The sequence below is a fragment of the Rhinoderma darwinii genome, chromosome 3 (genome assembly GCF_050947455.1).
Source record: "Rhinoderma darwinii isolate aRhiDar2 chromosome 3, aRhiDar2.hap1, whole genome shotgun sequence".
Lineage (NCBI taxonomy): Eukaryota > Metazoa > Chordata > Amphibia > Anura > Rhinodermatidae > Rhinoderma > Rhinoderma darwinii.
In genome coordinates this window covers 112,616,546-112,637,206 of record NC_134689.1, presented here as the reverse complement: position 1 = coordinate 112,637,206, position 20,661 = coordinate 112,616,546, and the positions used below count along the sequence as shown (strand labels likewise).

The 20,661-nt window shown below is 42.2% G+C and overlaps 1 protein-coding gene across 2 annotated transcripts in view; it reads left to right on the top strand.

Annotated features, from left to right (window-relative positions):
- Positions 1-19,422, top strand: part of LOC142749043 (lateral signaling target protein 2 homolog) — a 47,941-nt gene extending 28,519 nt beyond the window's left edge. Inside the window, exons 7-13 of one of the 2 annotated variants that reach the window (XM_075856574.1) lie at positions 7,870-7,971; positions 11,765-12,166; positions 14,039-14,118; positions 14,196-14,297; positions 18,058-18,135; positions 18,250-18,353; positions 18,435-19,422. In XM_075856574.1, the coding sequence (XP_075712689.1) occupies positions 7,870-7,971; positions 11,765-12,166; positions 14,039-14,118; positions 14,196-14,297; positions 18,058-18,135; positions 18,250-18,353; positions 18,435-18,572 (1,006 nt within the window). In that variant the 3' untranslated portion in view covers positions 18,573-19,422. Of the gene's footprint in view, positions 1-7,869; positions 7,972-11,764; positions 12,167-14,038; positions 14,119-14,195; positions 14,307-18,057; positions 18,136-18,249; positions 18,354-18,434 lie in introns of both variants that reach the window. The other variant, XM_075856573.1, reaches the window with a different exon arrangement.
- Positions 19,423-20,661: the final 1,239 nt, after the last annotated feature.

The window sequence follows — 20,661 nt, the reverse complement described above, 5'->3', positions numbered from 1 at the left end:
GAACACCAGAACACAAATAAATAAAATTTATTTTAATATCCTACTAAAAGCAATATTATAAAAAAATAAATAAATTCATGACCTCTTCCCTTTTAAAGGGCTTTTCCCACCATAATGCTTTGACAGGTCCTATCTTTCGATCAGACTCCCACCAACGATTGTTTTATCCGAACACATTATGGTGGGAAAGTGCCATTAAGTTATTGCACCACCTCTAGGACAAGTGTTTCAGCGAAGGATGTCTGGGTAGTAGGAACACACTATTGCTGGTTGCTCTTGCAGGGGTTAGTGTAGGGATGAATTGCATGTCTGCTAAAAGTGGCATAACCCTTGGTCATTTTGTATGAACTAGCTTTTCTGGTCTTGCCATAACATGAGGCCTTATTCAGTGACAGACCTTTATGCAACCAATTTGCCATGTGTAAACTAACCCTAAAGGACGTCCCGTCTGTGCTTCCATCAGGCATAGTATATACTAGTATGAACATGTAGTAGATCTAAAGTAAAGGGCTAGATAGAGAGATTTATTTATTTATATATATATATATATATATATATATATATATATATATATATATATCCAAAAAAGGATTGACACTGGGAAACTAAAAAGTAGTAAAGGTACAAAAACTTTATTAACAATAATAGCACAATATAAAAAAAGAGAATCCAAAAAAACCACAGTAAAAACAGGGATCATTGGCTGGTGAATGGAGTCAGACCATGCAACTATGTGAGAGGCAGGTAAATGACTAAATAGAGAGCATGTACGTCCTTTAATGTATGCCACTATCCAGTAAATGGTAGTCTGTACAGAAAATAGTACAATAATATTATGAAGTGTTTCAGACTATATAACTGTATTAAGGTAGTATGGTTGTTCTAAGACAACAGATATAACGGCACAAATACCAATTGACATGATGACATATAAAGGATCGAAAACATGCAAACCAAAATACATGAATTACCGATTTCTTGTGAAACCTTCATGTATTTTGGTTTGCATGTTTTCGATCCTTCATATGTCATCATGTCAATTGGTATTTGTGCCGTTATATCTGTTGTCTTAGAACAACCATACTACCTTAATACAGTTATATAGTCTGAAACACTTCATAATTGTACTATTTTCTGTACAGACTACCATTTACTGGATAGCGGCATACATTAAAGGACGTACATGCTCTCTATTTAGTCATTTACCTGCCTCTCACATAGTTGCATGGTCTGACTCCATTCACCAGCCAATGATCCCTGTTTTTACTGTGGTTTTTTTGGATTCTCTTTTTTTATATTGTGCTATTATTGTTAATAAAGTTTTTGTACCTTTACTACTTTTTAGTTTCCCCGTGTCAATCCTTCTTTTTTGGTTCTCTATTTGCATTTTCTGATGCTGTTAGGGTTTTACACCCTGAAATCAACCCAGTGGTCCACCCATACTTCCATGTGCGATTTACCTTGGACCTTTGGGGATTTAGATTTCTGCTGTTTTCTTTCTTGAATCGGCTCTATATATATATATGTCTCTCTGTCTCTCTGTCTCTCTGTCTCTCTGTCTCTCTGTCTCTCTGTCTCTCTGTCTCTCTGTCTCTCTGTCTCTCTGTCTCTCTGTCTCTCTGTCTCTCTGTCTCTCTGTCTCTCTGTCTCTCTGTCTCTCTGTCTCTCTGTCTCTCTGTCTCTCTGTCTCTCTGTCTCTCTGTCTCTCTGTCTCTCTGTCTCTCTGTCTCTCTGTCTCTCTGTCTCTCTGTCTCTCTGTCTCTCTGTCTCTCTGTCTCTCTGTCTCTCTGTCTCTCTGTCTCTCTGTCTCTCTGTCTCTCTGTCTCTCTGTCTCTCTGTCTCTCTGTCTCTCTGTCTCTCTGTCTCTCTGTCTCTCTGTCTCTCTGTCTCTCTGTCTCTCTGTCTCTCTGTCTCTCTGTCTCTCTGTCTCTCTGTCTCTCTGTCTCTCTGTCTCTCTGTCTCTCTGTCTCTCTGTCTCTCTGTCTCTCTGTCTCTCTGTCTCTCTGTCTCTCTGTCTCTCTGTCTCTCTGTCTCTCTGTCTCTCTGTCTCTCTGTCTCTCTGTCTCTCTGTCTCTCTGTCTCTCTGTCTCTCTGTCTCTCTGTCTCTCTGTCTCTCTGTCTCTCTGTCTCTCTGTCTCTCTGTCTCTCTGTCTCTCTGTCTCTCTGTCTCTCTGTCTCTCTGTCTCTCTGTCTCTCTGTCTCTCTGTCTCTCTGTCTCTCTGTCTCTCTGTCTCTCTGTCTCTCTGTCTCTCTGTCTCTCTGTCTCTCTGTCTCTCTGTCTCTCTGTCTCTCTGTCTCTCTGTCTCTCTGTCTCTCTGTCTCTCTGTCTCTCTGTCTCTCTGTCTCTCTGTCTCTCTGTCTCTCTGTCTCTCTGTCTCTCTGTCTCTCTGTCTCTCTGTCTCTCTGTCTCTCTGTCTCTCTGTCTCTCTGTCTCTCTGTCTCTCTGTCTCTCTGTCTCTCTGTCTCTCTGTCTCTCTGTCTCTCTGTCTCTCTGTCTCTCTGTCTCTCTGTCTCTCTGTCTCTCTGTCTCTCTGTCTCTCTGTCTCTCTGTCTCTCTGTCTCTCTGTCTCTCTGTCTCTCTGTCTCTCTGTCTCTCTGTCTCTCTGTCTCTCTGTCTCTCTGTCTCTCTGTCTCTCTGTCTCTCTGTCTCTCTGTCTCTCTGTCTCTCTGTCTCTCTGTCTCTCTGTCTCTCTGTCTCTCTGTCTCTCTGTCTCTCTGTCTCTCTGTCTCTCTGTCTCTCTGTCTCTCTGTCTCTCTGTCTCTCTGTCTCTCTGTCTCTCTGTCTCTCTGTCTCTCTGTCTCTCTGTCTCTCTGTCTCTCTGTCTCTCTGTCTCTCTGTCTCTCTGTCTCTATTAGTATATGTATGTCATTCATTAAGTATCCCATGTCTGGCAACAATGGAGAAAGAGAGTGGAATTGAGGGGCTGTAGAAGGTGGGGTGTGTCTTCACTGCCTGCCCATACAAGTCTATGGAGGGGTGAGTGTGGGGAGCAGAGTAAGACTGCTGGTAAGATTTCTCTCACGGTCACCCAAGTGCTGGATTCTTAGATACACTACTCATTACTGCTGTATATTCTCCTCCATGCTTATGCAGCTTCTATATATTTGATAGAGGCAATTTCTGCTCTTATCTCTGTGTGCAGTGTATAGAAAAACGTGATGGCAGTTAGGCTGCGCCCACTAGCTTAAAGACCGCAGAATTAGAAAACCCGCAGAGGACAAAACTGCTAAATAATGCCATACACAAGTCCTATAATGGCCATAAATACATAGACCGCTTATCCTGAATGTCATCTGAGAAGTTGGGTTCGCTTTAATAGCTAATTTGTATATATACCCCTATACTATGCCTAAAATTACACTGCAAAGTACCTAGCATAAAATGTCTTCTTGACTAAGTAGTTGTTGTGCCGAAAGATGTTCAGACTTGCTCACTGGGAGATGTAAGAAGATTGGAAACCTTCAGCAACTAAGGGTCCTTTTACACCAGCCAACTTGGGCCATAAAAAAAACAGAGCGCTTGTTGATCGGCACTCGTTCGCTCCATTAACAAGGAGCAATGATCAGTAATATATAGGGACGGGCGCTTGTTAATACCATCGCTCGTCCCCATATATTTATTTTTTTTTTTCCCATTTTCTCCAAACAAACACGGTAAAGCAGGTAATGCACACATCTGCAGTACACATCAGCACGCAGGCCAGCATAAGTGATCACATTAAATGCAAGAAGAACAATAAGGAATAACTTAAACTCTAACTGAGACAAACCCCTCAGCATCCTGAACCCGCAGCCATGCAGAGAGGCCCCAGGGTAAACATATCAGAAAGGAAGAATAAAGAAAGAAAAGAGGAATGACGGAGGGAGGGAAGAGAACTAGCATTGTCCCCTAAGCTTCAGAATCATATCAAGAGGCCACGATGTTCCTGAACTCCGCGGAAGATTGGAATCTGACCCAATGATACCAAGTCTTAAGGAACTTGGCATGGGTGCCTCTCATGGATGCCGTGAGATCCTCCATTCTCATGATCTCCTTTATCTTACTAAACCACATGCTGATCGACGGAGGGCAAGTTTGTCTCCACAGCGCTGGGATACACGCTCTAGCTGCATTCTCCAGGTTGCGAACCATAGAACGGCGGTACATGGGTAACAGAGCCGCGCACAGATGGAGCAAGAAGAAGGCCGGCGTACGCGGGAGCTGGAAATCTGTGAATTTGGAGGAGATACGCCACACCTCTGACCAAAAAGCTGTCAGCCGCGGGCACTCCCAAAAAATATGTCAAATCGTGCCCACCTGGTCTCCACATCTCCAACACAGTGGCGAGACCGCCGGAATCATTGCATGCAATCTGGAAGGCACTCTAGACCAACGCGATAAGATCTTAAATCACGCCTCCTGATACCTGCTAGCCATGGATGATTTATGTGTCATAGTATACACCCGATCCTGTTGTTCTGCTGTGAGTTAGGCCCAAGTCCCTCTCCCAGTTGAGCAGATAAGTAGTTGTGGGAAGAGTGGATGGGGAAATTAGTAGGGTATATAGTCTGGACAGTGAGTGATGCAACGAGCCTGTACCTATGCAAAGGAGCTCAAACAGGGTTTTGTCCCGCGTGTGTTCAGCAGGGTTAGGCAAGGACTCCCCATGCATTTTTATCACATCAGGACATGCTGCCAACAACGATAATATTTTGTGCTGCATAAATGACATGATGAGCCGATGAACGAGTGTTTGCTCGTTCATTCGCTGATCATTGCCCGGTTTACATATGAATGCTTGTTTGCCCGATCATTGGCCCGTGTAAAAGAGCCTTTACGGAGTGTCTAGTACAGGACATGATGGGTAAACTATGTGATTTTACATACTGTGAAGGTGGGATGATCATGAGTGAAGCCCTGGCATAAGCAGAACTCCTGTACTTGTGAACGGCAGTTGTAAATGTTTTTGATTTCTGGAGCTGGCCTGAGGGTTGTTAGACTTGTACAGGAAAATAGACCAGCAACAGTCACTTAAAGAGAACCTTTCACCTCCCCATACATGTGCAGCATGTAATGGGGAGGGCTGAACTAACCCTGGGGCACTTTAAAAAAAAAAAAAAATTCTATCTTCCTCCGTTATTTATATATCGGTGCTGTTATATTTGGTGCCTGATATTTAAATAACCTCCTGAACTGTCAATGGGGTGTGTTACTATGGCTGGCTGTGACACTGCTCTCCTCGCTCTTGCTGTAACACGGTCCATATCTGATTGGACAGTGTCACAGCCAGCCATAGTAACACACCTCTTCAGCTTTCAAGATTAGTCTTCTGCCGAACTGGCAAGGGGCCGTGTCACTGCTACGGACAGTGTAAGAGCTGTGGAGAGGAGAGCGCGCATGCGCGCTCATCTCTGCAGCTATTGCGGGAGATCAGTCTTGTATTATCTGCCGAACTGGCAAGGGGCGTGTCTCCGCTGCGGACAGTGCAAGCGCTCCCCAGCTCTTACACTGTCCGTAGCAGAGACACGCCCCCTTGCCAGTTCGGCAGAAGGCTGATCTTGAAAGCTGAAGAGTGTGTGTGTGTGCGTGTGCACTCTCTCCTCTCTCCTGCTGTAACACTGTCCATATCTGATTGGACAGTGTCACAGCCGTAGTAACACGCCCCCTTGCCAGTAAAAAAATGTAAAGTGCGCCAGGGTTTGTGCAGCCCTCCCCATTACATGCTGCACATGTATGAGAAGGTGAAAGGTTCTCTTTTTAAAGGGGTTGTCCTAGTATTTAAGGGAATGTGACACTAGAAAAAAATGTATTTTTTTTAGTTAAACAATTAGTGTATAGGTGATTAAACATTGTTCTAATTTTTTTCACAAGTCAGGAAATATTATAAATTAGATTCTAATTTATAATATTTCCCAGTGCTGGTCACTAGATGGAGCAATTCCCAAAATTTCAGCATTGCATGTGGTAAAGCAACCACATTGCTTTATGCTGCAAAATTTGAGAAAACTCACTCGCTCTAGTGAGCTCTCAGAATCCCCCCCCCCTCCTTTATCCTGGCTAGTGCCGGGAGAAACGAGGGGATTGAACGGTCAAACCTCCTACACTGTGTCGCCATTTTTTGAGCTAACACAGTGTAGTAGGTTTACATACACTAGTAAACACACAGAAATAACTCACCTGCTCCAGCCGCCGCCGCTCCCTCCGGTCCGTCCGCTCCGTCTGCTACCTCCCGCTCCAAGTGCACAAGTCCGGAAGCCGCGATCGGAAGTAGTAATCTTACTGTCCGGCCGCGACTTCCGGTCCACAGGAAAATGGCGCCGGACGTCGCACAGTTCAACTCGGACTGTGTGGGAGCGGCGCATGTGCCGTTCCCACACAGACGGCGTACAGCATAGTGGATGGAACGGGCCCCGTTCGCATTCACTATGGGACTGTATGTGCCGTATTCCATGTCTGTATGTCGTTAATCGACACATACAGAAATGGAAAAAAAAATGGCAGCCCCCATAGGGAAGAACAAGTTCAAAAATAAAAAAAATTTAAAACACAAACACACAAATATATAAAAGTTTTTAATAAAACCCTAAAATCAAACTGATGTAAAAAAATTTTTTTTCGTGACACTGTTCCTTTAATTTTTAATGCTGAATTACATTGCAAAAAACATTTTAGTTTTGTAACTTGCCTTCTATTGCAAAAGCTCCAGTTGTGCGATGTTCCCTTTACTTCATTTGTAATGGTGCCCCCTGAAGTTCAAGCTGCATAGTAATGTGCATGTCTTCCTACTGAGCTGAATAAGGAAGGACACTCATTCCTTGTTCCACTCTCCAAATTTGCCACCTGCCAATAGAAAATATTTTCTGCTCTGCTTGTAAAGAAAGACGAAGCATTTCTGACAAGTAGGGAAGCTTCAGAAACACAGTAGTAAACACACAGGAGAGCTAGCACTTAGATGAAGACAGAGCTGGCATACAGCACTGCTAACATACAGCATTGAGCACTTCCCCCTCTGCTGCTCATCCTTTGTGTAAGCTTCAGGCTCTCCCTCTTGTTATATAAAGCTGGGCTCTCCCTCAAAAAATGTAATGGCCATTTATGAAGCTTCTAGAGAGGGACAGAGTTATGTTTCACTGCCTATACAAGTTATGATGGTGGGGGAGCTGCAGCATAAACATACAGCTTAAAAGTCAAGCAGAGCAATTGGAATAATGGGGTGATCTCTGGATCCATGTAAGATAAAGGACTGGTTCTAGCTTGGTTACAAAGCATTTGACATGCTGTATATTATGTCTGGTTTTTTTTTTATATTGATACTAGGACAACCCCTTTAACAGAATTTGAACCAGGGACCAAGTTGGCCTCTCAACATACAGTACAATACTGGACACTGGGACTGACTAGATCAGTGTCAGCGGTTCCTGCGTCTCTCTGACACGCAGGATCCACCTGTAACCTATAACATCTAAGTGATGAACTTAGGTGTGATTGGTAACAGCTCGATGCTGCATGTCAGATGCAGGACCCGCTGACACTGAGCCAGTCCCACTAACCTGACGGATTCAGGTCTTAGAAGCACGATGCAGCTGCTCTGTATACAGGATACAAAACATCTGTATCTCCAATGTAAAAATCATTTTTAACTAAGTACTTTGAAAGCTGCAACAATCACATTAATAAAAATGTCTTTCAAAGGTTTATATGGCCTTTAAGGGGTTAAATAGCTGAACATTTTCAACAAATCTGAACTAACGAGACTACTAAAAATTAAAAATAGATCTACAGAAGACCTTTTGAATACGCTTACTGCACTGTGCTTTTTTCAGAGTCCTGTTTTGTGTTTTTCAATGTATATATTCAGGCCTCTAATGTAAAATGATGATCTCTTACAGTGGGCTTCTAATATTCCCTGATGGACCGTTAAACTTGGAGAAACCACCAGAGGACATGTGTGAACTTTTCAGTCCATTTTATGGTTTGCTGAAGAAAATAAGGTGACCGGCAACTAGGATTTTAGTTCCCCTGTCTGAAGAGTTTGAAACCAACATTAACTTGTTTTCGCGAATGGGTGTACCGCTGTGGTTGATTGCAATAGAATGTAACGGTACGCTGAGTGGGGACATCACAGCCGACCTCCCGCTGCAATTGCCGGGGCCAGAGTTGCCTCCAGTCTCTGCCGTTTAGACACTTAGATGCTGCCATCTATGTCGACTGTGGCAATTAAATGGCTACAAAGGGAGGGGGCTCCCTCTGTCACCCCATTGGGGCACAGGTTTGTTGACATTTCAACTGGGGGCCTAACAAAGGTCCCCTGGCTTGCCATGGCAATATGTCCATTAGGCTGTGCCAAAGAGAGCCTAATAGACTGCTGGTCTGTTTTACACTAGGGCCCTGTTCACACTGGTTTTTTGAGGCAGAAAATTCTGACTAAAAATCTGCTCTGGGTTTTTTTTTTAAGTGGTTTTGCACCACAGGCGTTTTTTGACACTTTCTTTTTACCCCTTTCTTCAACAGGCAAAGGGAAAAAAACACTAGCGGTTTTTGCCATAAAACGCGTCAAAAAGATGCCTTGGCCGTTCGCTGTGTTTTTTTCAGTCTCCTATTGATTTCAATAGGATTTTTGAGGCGGAAAACACCAAGATAGGGCATGTTGCTGCTTTCTCCTGCGAGCGTTTTTCCACTTGCAGGAAAAAAAACGCCTCCACCTCCCATTAAAGTCATTGGGGGGCAATTTCGGCCATCAAAACTCAGTATGAACAGGGCCGAACAGACAATGCTTTGGTATACTGAGTATACCAAAGCATTATATAAGAGATCAGAAGATGGCGTGTTGATGTCCCCTAATTGGGACTATAAAATAAAACAAAATATTTTTTTAAGTTAACATTTTATTGAAAACCACACTATGAACAGCATAAAAAAAGGCGCAAAAGTAACGGCAGAATAAATGCATAAGGTTTATGTTGTCCTATTTGAGGGCAGCATAAAATAGTCCCAGAGACCCTTATTACGGCGCTGTCACTTACTTTGGAATAATTTTTATGGTTTTCATAAAATCACTGTTTTCGCCTGCAGCCCTTGTGAGCTGCGGCTAGTCTTTTCCCGCCTGACGCTGATTGACCGCTTTCTCCACATACCGTTCATAGGGAGAGAGCTGCCAATCAATAGCTGGTGGCTGGGGCTAGCCGCAGCTCATAAATGTCGAGGACTACTTATCGTGCTATGTATTCCTCTACATTTATGAGCTGCAGCTACAAAACCAATATTTTATGAAAACCACAAAGTGACACAGCCCCGTAATCCAGGGTCTCTGGCACTACTTTATTTTGCCCTAGATAGGACTATGCCGCCACGTTTATTCTGCCCTAATTACAAACTTAAAAGGGAATCTAACAGCCATTGATTGACCAAAGTCATTAGACAATTTTCACACAGAGTAACCTTTGTTTTAGAACCAAACAAGACTGGGTAGGAGATTTTTGTCTAATACTTTGTGCATAGGAGTTTATTACATAAATTTATTGACCTACCATTAATACATGTAAGGCCCCATTTATATCGTGTTTTTGGCCTGCGTTTTGAGTGTATGCCAGCGTAAGCTCCTGTTGTATACATTAAACAGAGGCTGTGGTGGATGCCATAGTTTCATCCGTTGGCCATGGGCTTTCATGTTGAAAAGAAGTATATATATTTTTTTTTATTTGGGAACTTGTATAGAATAGCACATTCTACCCCGCTTTGTCATACTTTTATATTTTTCGTATTATGCTGGTCCGATGGGAGACAAAAGAACACTTTGGCCTACGTCAGGCTAATGTTACCCTATGTGGAATAGGGTGAAGAAAAAAGGATTGTATCTCCAGCGCTGTCCACTGTTATTGCATTCAGGCAAATGATCCAAGGCAGGAGGTATGGAATAAGATCTAGGTTTCATTAAAATGCTACGCGTTACGAGAGAAGACTGATCTCTTAATCGGGCAAGAAAAACATAGTTGAGGCTCTGTCACCACATTATAAGTGCCCTATCTCCTACATAAGGAGATTGGCGCTATAATGTAGGTGACGGCAGTGCTTTTTATTTAAAAAAACGATCTATTTTCACCACTTTATTAGCGATTTTAGATTTATGCTAATGAGTTGCTTAATGCTCAAGCGGGCGTGTTTTTACTTTAGACCAAGTGGGCGTTGTACAGAGGAGTGTATGACGCTGACCAATCAGCCTCATGCACTCCCCTCCATTCATTTAGGCAGCGCATAGGGATCCTTTTAGATCGCTATGTGCTGTCTTATACTAACACATTAACGATACTGAAGTGTTTAGACCGTGAATAGACATTCCACGGGATGTCTATTCACAATCTCTGCACTTCGTTACTCTGTGGTAGTTGCAGCAGAGGAAGCGTAATCCTGCGAGATTACGTGGTAAATGACCGGTTACAACGAGATTACGCGTCCTCTGCTGTAACTACCACAGACAGAGTAACGAAGTGCAGGGATTGTGAATAGACATCCCGTGGCATGTCTATTCACTGTCTAAACACTTCAGTATTGTTAATGTGTTAGTATAAAACCGCACATAGCGATCTAAAAGGATCCCTATGCGCTGAGTGAATGGAGAGGAGTGCATGACGCTGATTAGTCGGCGTCATACACCCCTCTGTACAACGCCCACTTGGGCATTAGCATAAATCTAAAATTGCTAAAAAAGTGGTGAAAACAGATGCTTTTTTAAATAAAAAGCACTGCTGTCCCCTGCATTATAGCGCCAATCTGCTTATGTAGGAGATAGGTCACTTATAATGTGGTGACAGAGCCTCTTTAACCAATAAACTGTTTGGTTAATCAAACCGGAAGCTGAGTGAAGTGTTTAAAGAGGCTCTGTCACCAGATTTTGCAACCCCTATCTGCTATTGCAGCAGATAGGCGCTGCAATGTAGATTACAGTAACGTTTTTATTTTTAAAAAACGAGCATTTTTGGCCAAGTTATGACCATTTTCGTATTTATGCAAATGAGGCTTGCAAAAGTACAACTGGGCGTGTTGAAAAGTAAAAGTACAACTGGGCGTGTATTATGTGCGTACATCGGGGCGTGTTTACTACTTTTACTAGCTGGGCGTTGTGTATAGAAGTATCATCCACTTCTCTTCACAACGCCCAGCTTCTGGCAGTGCAGATCTGTGACGTCACTCACAGGTCCTGCATCGTGTCGGCCACATCGGCACCAGAGGCTACAGTTGATTCTGCAGCAGCATCAGCGTTTGCAGGTAAGTAGCTACATCGACTTACCTGCAAACGCCGATGCTGCTGCAGAATCAACTGTAGCCTCTGGTGCCGATGTGTCCTCGCTCGTCTGACACGATGCAGGACCTGGGGCAGGAAGTGAGTGACGTGTCAGCGTGATCTCTTGAGAACACGCTGTGTCTGCACTGCCAGAAGCTGGGCGTTCTGAAGAGAAGTGGATGATACTTCTCGTCAGAACGCTCAGCTAGTAAAAGTAGTAAACACGCCCCGATGTAACACACATAATACACGCCCAGTTGTACTTTTACTTTTCAACACGCCCAGTTGTACTTTTGCAAGCCTCATTTGCATAAATACGAAAATGGTCATAACTTGGCCAAAAATGCTCGTTTTTTAAAAAGAAAAACGTTACTGTAATCTACATTGCAGCGCCTATCTGCTGCAATAGCAGATAGGGGTTGCAAAATCTGGTGACAGAGCCTCTTTAAGATTACAAATTTTAAGAAAATTGAGTCAGGCTTTCAAAGTATTCTATTTTCTATCAGGGAATTACTCTGCGTATTGACTGAGGATGAACTATTTTCCCTTGAGAGAGCATTGTGCTCTTCCTCTGAAGATCCTTCCACGCGCCTGTCACCCTGTGTGCTAACCTCAACGGATTCTAATTCTTCAGACTACAGTGACCAATCTGTGAATACTAAAACCTCATCTGCTAGCGAACAGACCTTCCAAAATACATCTCGGACAAACTTTCCACATAGTAACATTGGTGCATGTAATGGTACAGTATCTGGAGCCTACTATCCATTTGTCTCTACAATAAGTGGTCAGCAAGGTATTATGGCAGTAGACTCTGAATACATAAGAAACCAAGATGTGAAATTGCAGGATAGTGCAAGAAGACCTGCAGAAATTCTCCGCAACGTGCATGTCCGATGTTCTATTAGGTAAATAAATGTATAAACAACCCTTTGTATGCTTTGGGTAAAGGCTTTCCTGATCTTATAGGATGGGGTCTGATGTCATCATTGACACTAAATATACATCTCCTGTGCAGGGCCTAATATTGTGTAAAAACTGTCATTAATTAAAACATGAGGTTACAGATAGAATATATTTTATGTATTGCTTATTATATATTACAGGAAAGCTAAAATAATATAATTAAATATAAAAAATAAGCTTTCTAGACGCACTGTGGAAAAGCAAAGACAACACATTTTGTGATTAAGACTTCTGTCTGTAAGCTCTATGTGGACTGCTTTTTGGGTCCCATTGAAAAACAATGCCCCTCCCAATCCCAGCCTTAAAGGGGTTAATTTTAAGGCCTATTAGAGCTGTTTATTACAAAGTTACTTACTAATGACATGTCTAATTACATTTTATTCTGCCTTTGTGCAATCTGGAACTTGTTCTGTGGGACGAGGGCGCATGTAAAAAGCAGCGGCAGAATTAGTAACGGCAGTCATGTCTCTTGTGACTTCTGCATCCCTGCTTGAACTTGTGGATATAGAAGCACCAGTTAAAGAGGCTCTGTCACCAGATTCTCAAATCCCTATCGCCTATTGCATGTGATCAGCGCTGCAATGTAGATAACAGTAAAGTTATTTATTTTTAAAACGTTCATTTTTGGCCAAGTTATGAGCTATTTTATATATATATATATATATATATATATATATATATATATATAATATATGCAAATGAGCTTTGAAATGGACAACTGGGCGTGTATTGTGTTTTTAACTGGGCGTGTTTACTTGTTTTATTAACTGGGCGTTGTGAATAGAAGTATATGATGCTGACGAATCAGTGACCAATCAGCATCATGCACTCCTCTCCATTCATTTACACAGCAGCATCACGTTCTTATTAGAACGATGTGCAGCCACATACACAAGTGTCCTGATAATGAATACACATGATCTCCAGCCTGGACGTCATGTGTATTCAGAATCCTGACACTTCTGAATCTTTTCTGTGAGATTCCAGCAAGCCACGCGTAATCTCGCGAGATTACGAGGTAAACGAGATTTTGTTTCCCTTGCTGGAAATCTCACAGAAAAGATTCAGAAGTGTCAGGATTCTGAATACACATGACGTCCAGGCTGGAGGTCATGTGTATTCATTATCAGGACACTTGTGTATGTGGCTGCACATTGTTCTAGTAAGAACACTATGTGCTGTGTAAATGAATGGAGAGTAGTGCATGATGCTGATTGGTCACTGATTCGTCAGCATCATACACTTCTATTCACAACACCTAGTTAGTAAATCAAGTAAACACGCCCAGTTAAAAACACAATACACGCCCAGTTGGACATACGAAAAAAAACACGCCCAGTTGTCCATTTCAAAGCTCATTTGCACACACATATATATATATATATATATATATTATAGTTAGTCATAACGTGGCCAAAAATGAACATTTTAATAAAAAAAAAATAAAAAAAATCTTTTATCTACATTGCAGCGCCGATCACATGCAATAGGAGATAGGGATTTGAGAATCTGGTGACAGAGCCTCTTTAAGTAATGGCTGTTAGAAGTATGTGCATAACCTAATTTATAGCATATTTGATCTATTTATTACAAAGTGGCCAAGCCACTTTAGAGACATGCCTGACTAAATCTATACCTGTAGAGTGTAAAACATAATCTATAATTAAGTGTGCAGACTTTGTGATCTGTGATTTACAAATGGAGAAAAATAACATGCAGCTGTAAATCAGAAAATGTAGCTGTTAATAAGTGAGGGAAGAATATGCTGTGGCAATGAAAGAGTTGAAATAATTACACTTAGATTTATATTGTAGGGGATCAAAGCTCAGCGAAGTGCGTTCCCGGTACCGCAGTGACCGTGATATGCTGCATCGTCTTTTTGTCTGCATTGCAGGTGAGTTTTCCTGTGACACTTGCTGATACCAGTTTGCAACCTCTGATCTCTCCTGATTGTTGTGCTCTGTCTTGCAGGTGTTGCTGACCAACTGCAGACTAACTTTGCAAGCGACTTGCGTATTATCCTTAAAACTGTGTTTGAGACGGTGAGCTCCAGGCAGCAAGCAGAGACCGAAAGTAAGCCAGGTGAGACATTTCCCCCCCACCCCCCTGATTACTTTGCTAAGAACAAACGCATCAATTATTTATAATCCACTAGTCCTTCTCGATGACTTAGAATATCATCAATAAGTTTTTCAGTAATTCAAAAAGTGAAACTCCTATATTATATATATTAATTACACACAGTGATCTATGTTATTTTTCTTATAATGTTGATGATTATGGACCAACACTGCTGCTCACTGGTCCAAAGTCCTGTTTTCAGATGAAAGGAAATTTTGCATTTCATTTGGAAATCCAGGTCCCAGAATCTGGAGGAAGAGTGGAGGGGCATCAATCCAAGTTGCTTGCGGTCCAGTGTGGAGTTTCCACAGTCAGTGATGGTTTGGGGAGCCATGTTATCTGCTGGTGTTGGTCCACTGTGTTATATCCAGTCCAGAGTCAGCGCAGCCGTCTACCAGGAAACTTTAGAGCACTTCATGCTTCCCTCTGCTGACAAGCTTTATGGAGATGCTGATTTAATTTTCCCGCAGGACTTGGCACCTGCCCACACTGCCAAAAGTGCCAATACCTGTTTTAATAACCACAGTATCACTGCGCTTGATTGGCCGGCAAACTCACCTGACTTAAAGCCCATAGAGAGTCTATGGGGTAGTATCAAGAGGAAGATGAGACGCCAGACCCAACAATGCGGACGAGCTGAAGGCTGCTTTCAAAACAACCTGGGCTTTCATACCACTTCAGCATTGCCACAGGCTGATCCAGTGGTGAATTAAGTAGACCATAGACCCTGGGCTTTTCTCCCAAACTTGGGGCCCCCCTTCCCCACCGCCGCTCTGCCGTGTCTATAGTGAACACCACTTTTTTTTGCGAGCATTGATAAATGGGTGTTAAGATTCCCCTTGTCAAAGGGCTGTGTCCCTACATACTGACAGTCTCCAACCATCGCTGAGAGTATCACACTGTGTAGGGACACTTCCTCTTGACAATGGGAATGGTAACACACATGTCTTAGTCCTTGGTACACAAAGATATGTAGAATACAAGGATTTCCTACAACAGACATGTCAGGAGAGGGGACAGATCCCCTATAGATCCAGTGACTCACAGGTGATGTCTTCTCTGATGGGAGTCTTTTTCTTTTCTTCATCTGACGCAGACCGTTATGGTGACTTCTCCTGATGAGACATCTTTGCCCATCGCTTCTTCTGCCATTTCCAGCCTCTAAAGAAACACACAAATTTAGACACCAAGGCTCAGGACCATACATTAAAGGGGTGGTCCGGGCACAGACCGTTTTTTTATACTGATTAGCTATCGATTTGCCCGGACAACCGCCTTTACTCAGACTAATAAATTTGGACCCCAGACTAGATCATAGAATACATACAGACCCACACCTTTTAAACTATTGCAGTCCCCAGACCAGAACCCCACCCCCCCCCACCTAAACAAATACAGACCCCAGAACAAGAACCATAAATAAATACAGACCTCAGACCCGACCCTCTACACTAATGACCCCAAACCTGACTCCATTAACTAATACAGACCCCTCAAACTAACACTGACCCCTAAATATACAGACCTTAAACTGATAGACTCCAAACTTCCTAAATACAGTCCCCACACCAGACCCCCTTAAACAAATTCATCCCCTTCTACTTACATAGCAACTCACCTCAGTCTTCTCTGTGGAGTCTTGCTGCTGCTCATGGACCTGCGGTCATGTGACCAGCAGGTCTCTAAGCATTAGTGAGAACTTCAGAGATGAGGTCATGTGATCTTATGTCTAAAGGTCCTTTTGCAGGACATATACAATGCCGTTTCATCGTGGTATTTGCCGCGATTCGTGGCAAAAACGCGACAAAATGACATTGTACTCTGGGCAGCCATAGGAGCCTCGGGCAGCTGCCCAAAACATCCTATGATGATCTGCCATTGGGCTGATCGCCTCCATGTCACACCGCATTGATGCAGTAATTCATACAAAAGGAGCCCTGACCAAGTATTGAGGACGTATACTGTACATACCTTTTCAGTAGGCCAACATTTCGGTATTAAAAATAATTTTGGAAATTGTGCTTATATAATCAAATTTTCTGAGACTAAATTTTGGGTTTAACTGTTAGCCATAATCATCAACATTAAAAAAAAAACACTAGAAATAGATCACTCTCTGTAATTCTATATAATATTGGAGTTTCACTTTTTGAATTGAATTACTGAAATTAACTTTTTGATCTTCTAATTCATTGAGAAGGACTAGTACATGAGTAAATAGAATCGCTGTTCCCCTGGAGAACATCTGTAAGAGGCAATTGTCGGTCATTACTGATTGACCAGCCTTAGATCACTGTTCTCGGGGATCTCCTCTAAATATGGTAAATGCAGGGAACACATGATCTATATGCACATTATCTAATCTATACCCCCCCCATAATTAAATATAAAAAATAATTAGATCTACTGTGTGCCCTAAATCCATTTTGCATGGGCGTCCGGTGCTTAAGCATGACTACATTCCTGTCGCACAAAATGTATGTTACCATAAACCATACAATATTTAGGCCTCATGCACACGACCGTAGCAATGTGCACGGCTGTGACTTTCGGGTCGGACGGCCACGTAGTGTCAGCCGCAGCAAATTGTGGGTTGTGCACATGGCCGCGACCATTGTTTTCCATGTGTGCATGACCCCGTAGGAATGAATGGGGCCGCAAATCTCCCGTGTACTTTCGGGGGAATTGAGTCTGCAAAAGCACGTTTGTGTGCATGGGGCCTTCCTCCCAGCCACCGATTTTTGGCTGTTTAACCCCCGGCCATATCTACCTTTTGCGTCTTCTACAATTTACACGTTTTGTATCAGTATGTACGGGAGAATAAGAGGATTAATATTTTGGGTAAGGCTCATTCATTGAACAAGTCACCTTTAAAACAGAACATGAAGAGAAAAACAAAAGTCCTACAAAATGAATTAATATCTGCTCCAATGTTAAATAGTAAAGCCCTGTGTCCCACCAAAGAAAATCTTTAGGGTAGAGAAAGAGGGAGAGGAAATAAGAAAATACTTGCCATTTTGGAGTGCTGCATTCTAAAAGGTGAAATTTTCCTCTGAGCAATAAAATCAAATGCACCCCAGTTATTAAAGGGTTAAAGAATTTTTTAAAGAGTCTCCGTAATGTGCCTGAACAGTCTCTAATATTTAAATGCGACTTTTTGTTTACTTAGGTCTGTGACCTATCCTTCTAGTGAATAGGTTACCCGTAAAATGACCCAACTTTATATTTTCTAAATGCTGTAATTTATACTTCTAAAAAGGTCGAATTTGAGATGTAAATTCTTACGCAAAACTTGAACTGTGTAATTCCTTTGTCTGAATTTGTTATAACCTATATGTACCTGCCTTCCCTACCCCCTTCCCCCTGTTATGTTTATGAGAAATTCAATAAAAAAATTGAAATGTGACTTTTTTGATCTTCCTTTGAGGGTCTGTATTACAGCTTTGACACCTGGAAATACCACCCTCCTTCTCATGGTACTGCTAAACAGAAGTTAGACCTCCATAGAACCCTATGGTGATTTAAGTTCGGTTTAGTAAAAGGACAAGGGGTCCGGTGTTACGGCTGTTAGGCCAGGCTTAGGGCATAAACCATACTCCCACCTCCCATATAACAAAGAGGAGACTAGTGTAGGGGGTTATTTGTATGTACACGGAGTTGATCAAAATAGAATTAAAATTGGAGAATTTGTTACTGTGCTTGTTTATAACAGGAATGCCTGAAAATGCCTGTCATTTACCTGATTGTTCTGCTTGCCAAAGGGAACGGGAGATTGGTGAAGCAACCGTTGGTAAGTTGATATTCAAGGAGCCGACAGACTGTACTACACAAGGGAACCCGTTTTATTGTCTGACATACACATGGTGGAGTGTATGATACTTATATTGCGCTCTCTTTTGCCTAGAACCTCCACAATGGGTTCCAGACAGTGCCAGTACCCAGTGCATGAGTTGCTGTGCACCCTTCACGCTACTACGGAGGCGGCATCACTGTCGAAGCTGCGGAAAGGTAGTGATTGTTCCACTATTATTGAAAATATCGATTTATGTATAGTGTCTACATCTTATATATATTTTTCTCCCCTTTTAGATTTTCTGCTCCCGCTGCTCAGGTTATACAGCCTCTCTTCCTCATGTTCACAATACTCAGCCTGTTCGAGTATGTTCTCATTGTTATCATGTGCACTCCAGCCCTTACAATCAGCAGACGATTGAGATCATCACCTAGCACGATACTTCTATGGCAACTGACTGGTTTGAAAGCACATTTCACTCCCCCCAACCCCCCCCCCCCCTTGTAACCGTGCCAATACTGACTAACTTTATATGTATAAATATTTTTGGACAGTCCGATGTGTTTACAATAAGGTGGGAGCAGGGGGCTTCAATTTCCAGTGTCAAAGATTTTAACAGGGTAGCTAATTTATAAATAGTCTTAATAATAGATATTATGTATTTTTAAATTGTAGATTTTTTTTTACCTTTTACATGGTTCGTGTTTAATTTTTTGTGTATACCTAGTATCTGCGATTTAATATTTTATAGTGCGTTACTTCCACCGTGTGGTCAAATTTTGAGCTTCTGAACGAAAAACTTCATCAGTGTCCATCCGTTCCCAGCATCCAATGGCTCTATTTTTCTATGTGCCAACAGTGGCAGCCTCTTTGCAGAATGGAGATTAAATAAATTGCACTTTGAGGCAATTCTGTGATCTTTGGAATGAGATTTGGGATTTTTGAATATGTATTACATTTTTTATAGGCAAGAGTTACAGCATCTAATAGTAATGGAGGCTTAGCCATATCAATGTAACACTCATGTAGACTACATGCTGCAATGAGTCTTGGTAACTGCTGGAAAATAATACCAAGCTATTGCTTTATATTTGGAGTCCTTACAACTAGAGATTTTTATACAGTTTGTAACAAAATAACTTTTGTATGTTTTTGTCTGTCTTTTTTATATTTTAAGTCCTCCAAATTGTTATCGCTCAGGGGCTGTGGCACATTTGTGCTACTAAAGGGTGTGCAGGGCGCACCATTTTGCTATGGTTATGATAATAAAATGTTTTCTATTTATATATAGTCTTCCATTTATTTCATTGCTATCATGAATAAGGGTATGTTCAGTGTTTTCAGCCGTTTTTGCGGGCCGTAAACGTCCCGAAAAACTGCTGAAGAATCTGAAGCAGATTGCCTCCAAACATCTGCCCATTGATTTCAATGGGAAAAACTGCGTTCTGCTCCGACAGGGCGTTTTTACGCGGCCGTTTTACAAAACGGCCGTGTAAAAAATGTCCGGAAAAAAGTGCATATCACTTCAGACTTTTTTGGAGTCGTTTTTCAGACTCTATAGAAAAACAGCTCCAAAAACAGCCGTTAAAAATGTGACTGATTAAAGAACGTCTGAAAATAAAGAGCTGTGTTCCCTTGAAAACCGCTCCGTATTTTGAGACTTTTTATTTTTTTATTTTGTGTGCGCACAAAAGGGTTATAAAGACTAGTTTGTGCAAAGGGCATTAAGTAGATGTAGCTGGAAGGAATTTACCAACAAGGGAATGTTAACCTGTACTGGTAGTGATGCAGCAGCAAGCCAAAAAGAAGTTGAAATTTACAGTGTGGACAAATTAACGTGTTTTCAGCCCAAATGTCGGCAAAGCTTTTGCATCATGAGCATAATGGACAAGCTACATCATGAGTATTGAACTCAATGAGCTCGTGATCAAGAACCGGACAAAATCTGTTAGGCCCCATGCACACGATCGTAGATTTAGTCCGTAATTAAGGTCCCATTAATTTCCAAGGCCGACTGACACCCCGTGCCGTAGAAAGGCTCCACAAAAGATAGGACATGTTCTATTTTTATTTTACGGACCGTGCTCCCATACTTTCTATGGGAACATGACCCGCAAATGCGGGTGGCTATCCGCAGCCGGCCTTGCCTGTAATGATTACGGGTATGGTCGAGTGCATGGGGCCTAACACATAGCTGCACTCCTGCTCTAGTAGCACAGATCAAATACGGCATCCAGCTTAAACCCTTTCTATGCTGCAATCCATGCTAATCACAGAATATGGATCAGTCAACGCGTGTAAGACTAGGGTATTTTCGTACGGATTTTCCGCAGCATATTACAATAGCAACAAAGTGTATTAAATTTTGAGCCTTTGACCATATGACAGGGAATCTTGGTAATGCAATCTTGGCCATACCATATGTGGGTAGGCATCCTAGGGTCTGATGAAGGACCCTAGGGCTGTCTGGCCATAGTGCCTGTTAGGACATACTTGGCCTGTGAACTATTGGTGCACAGCCTA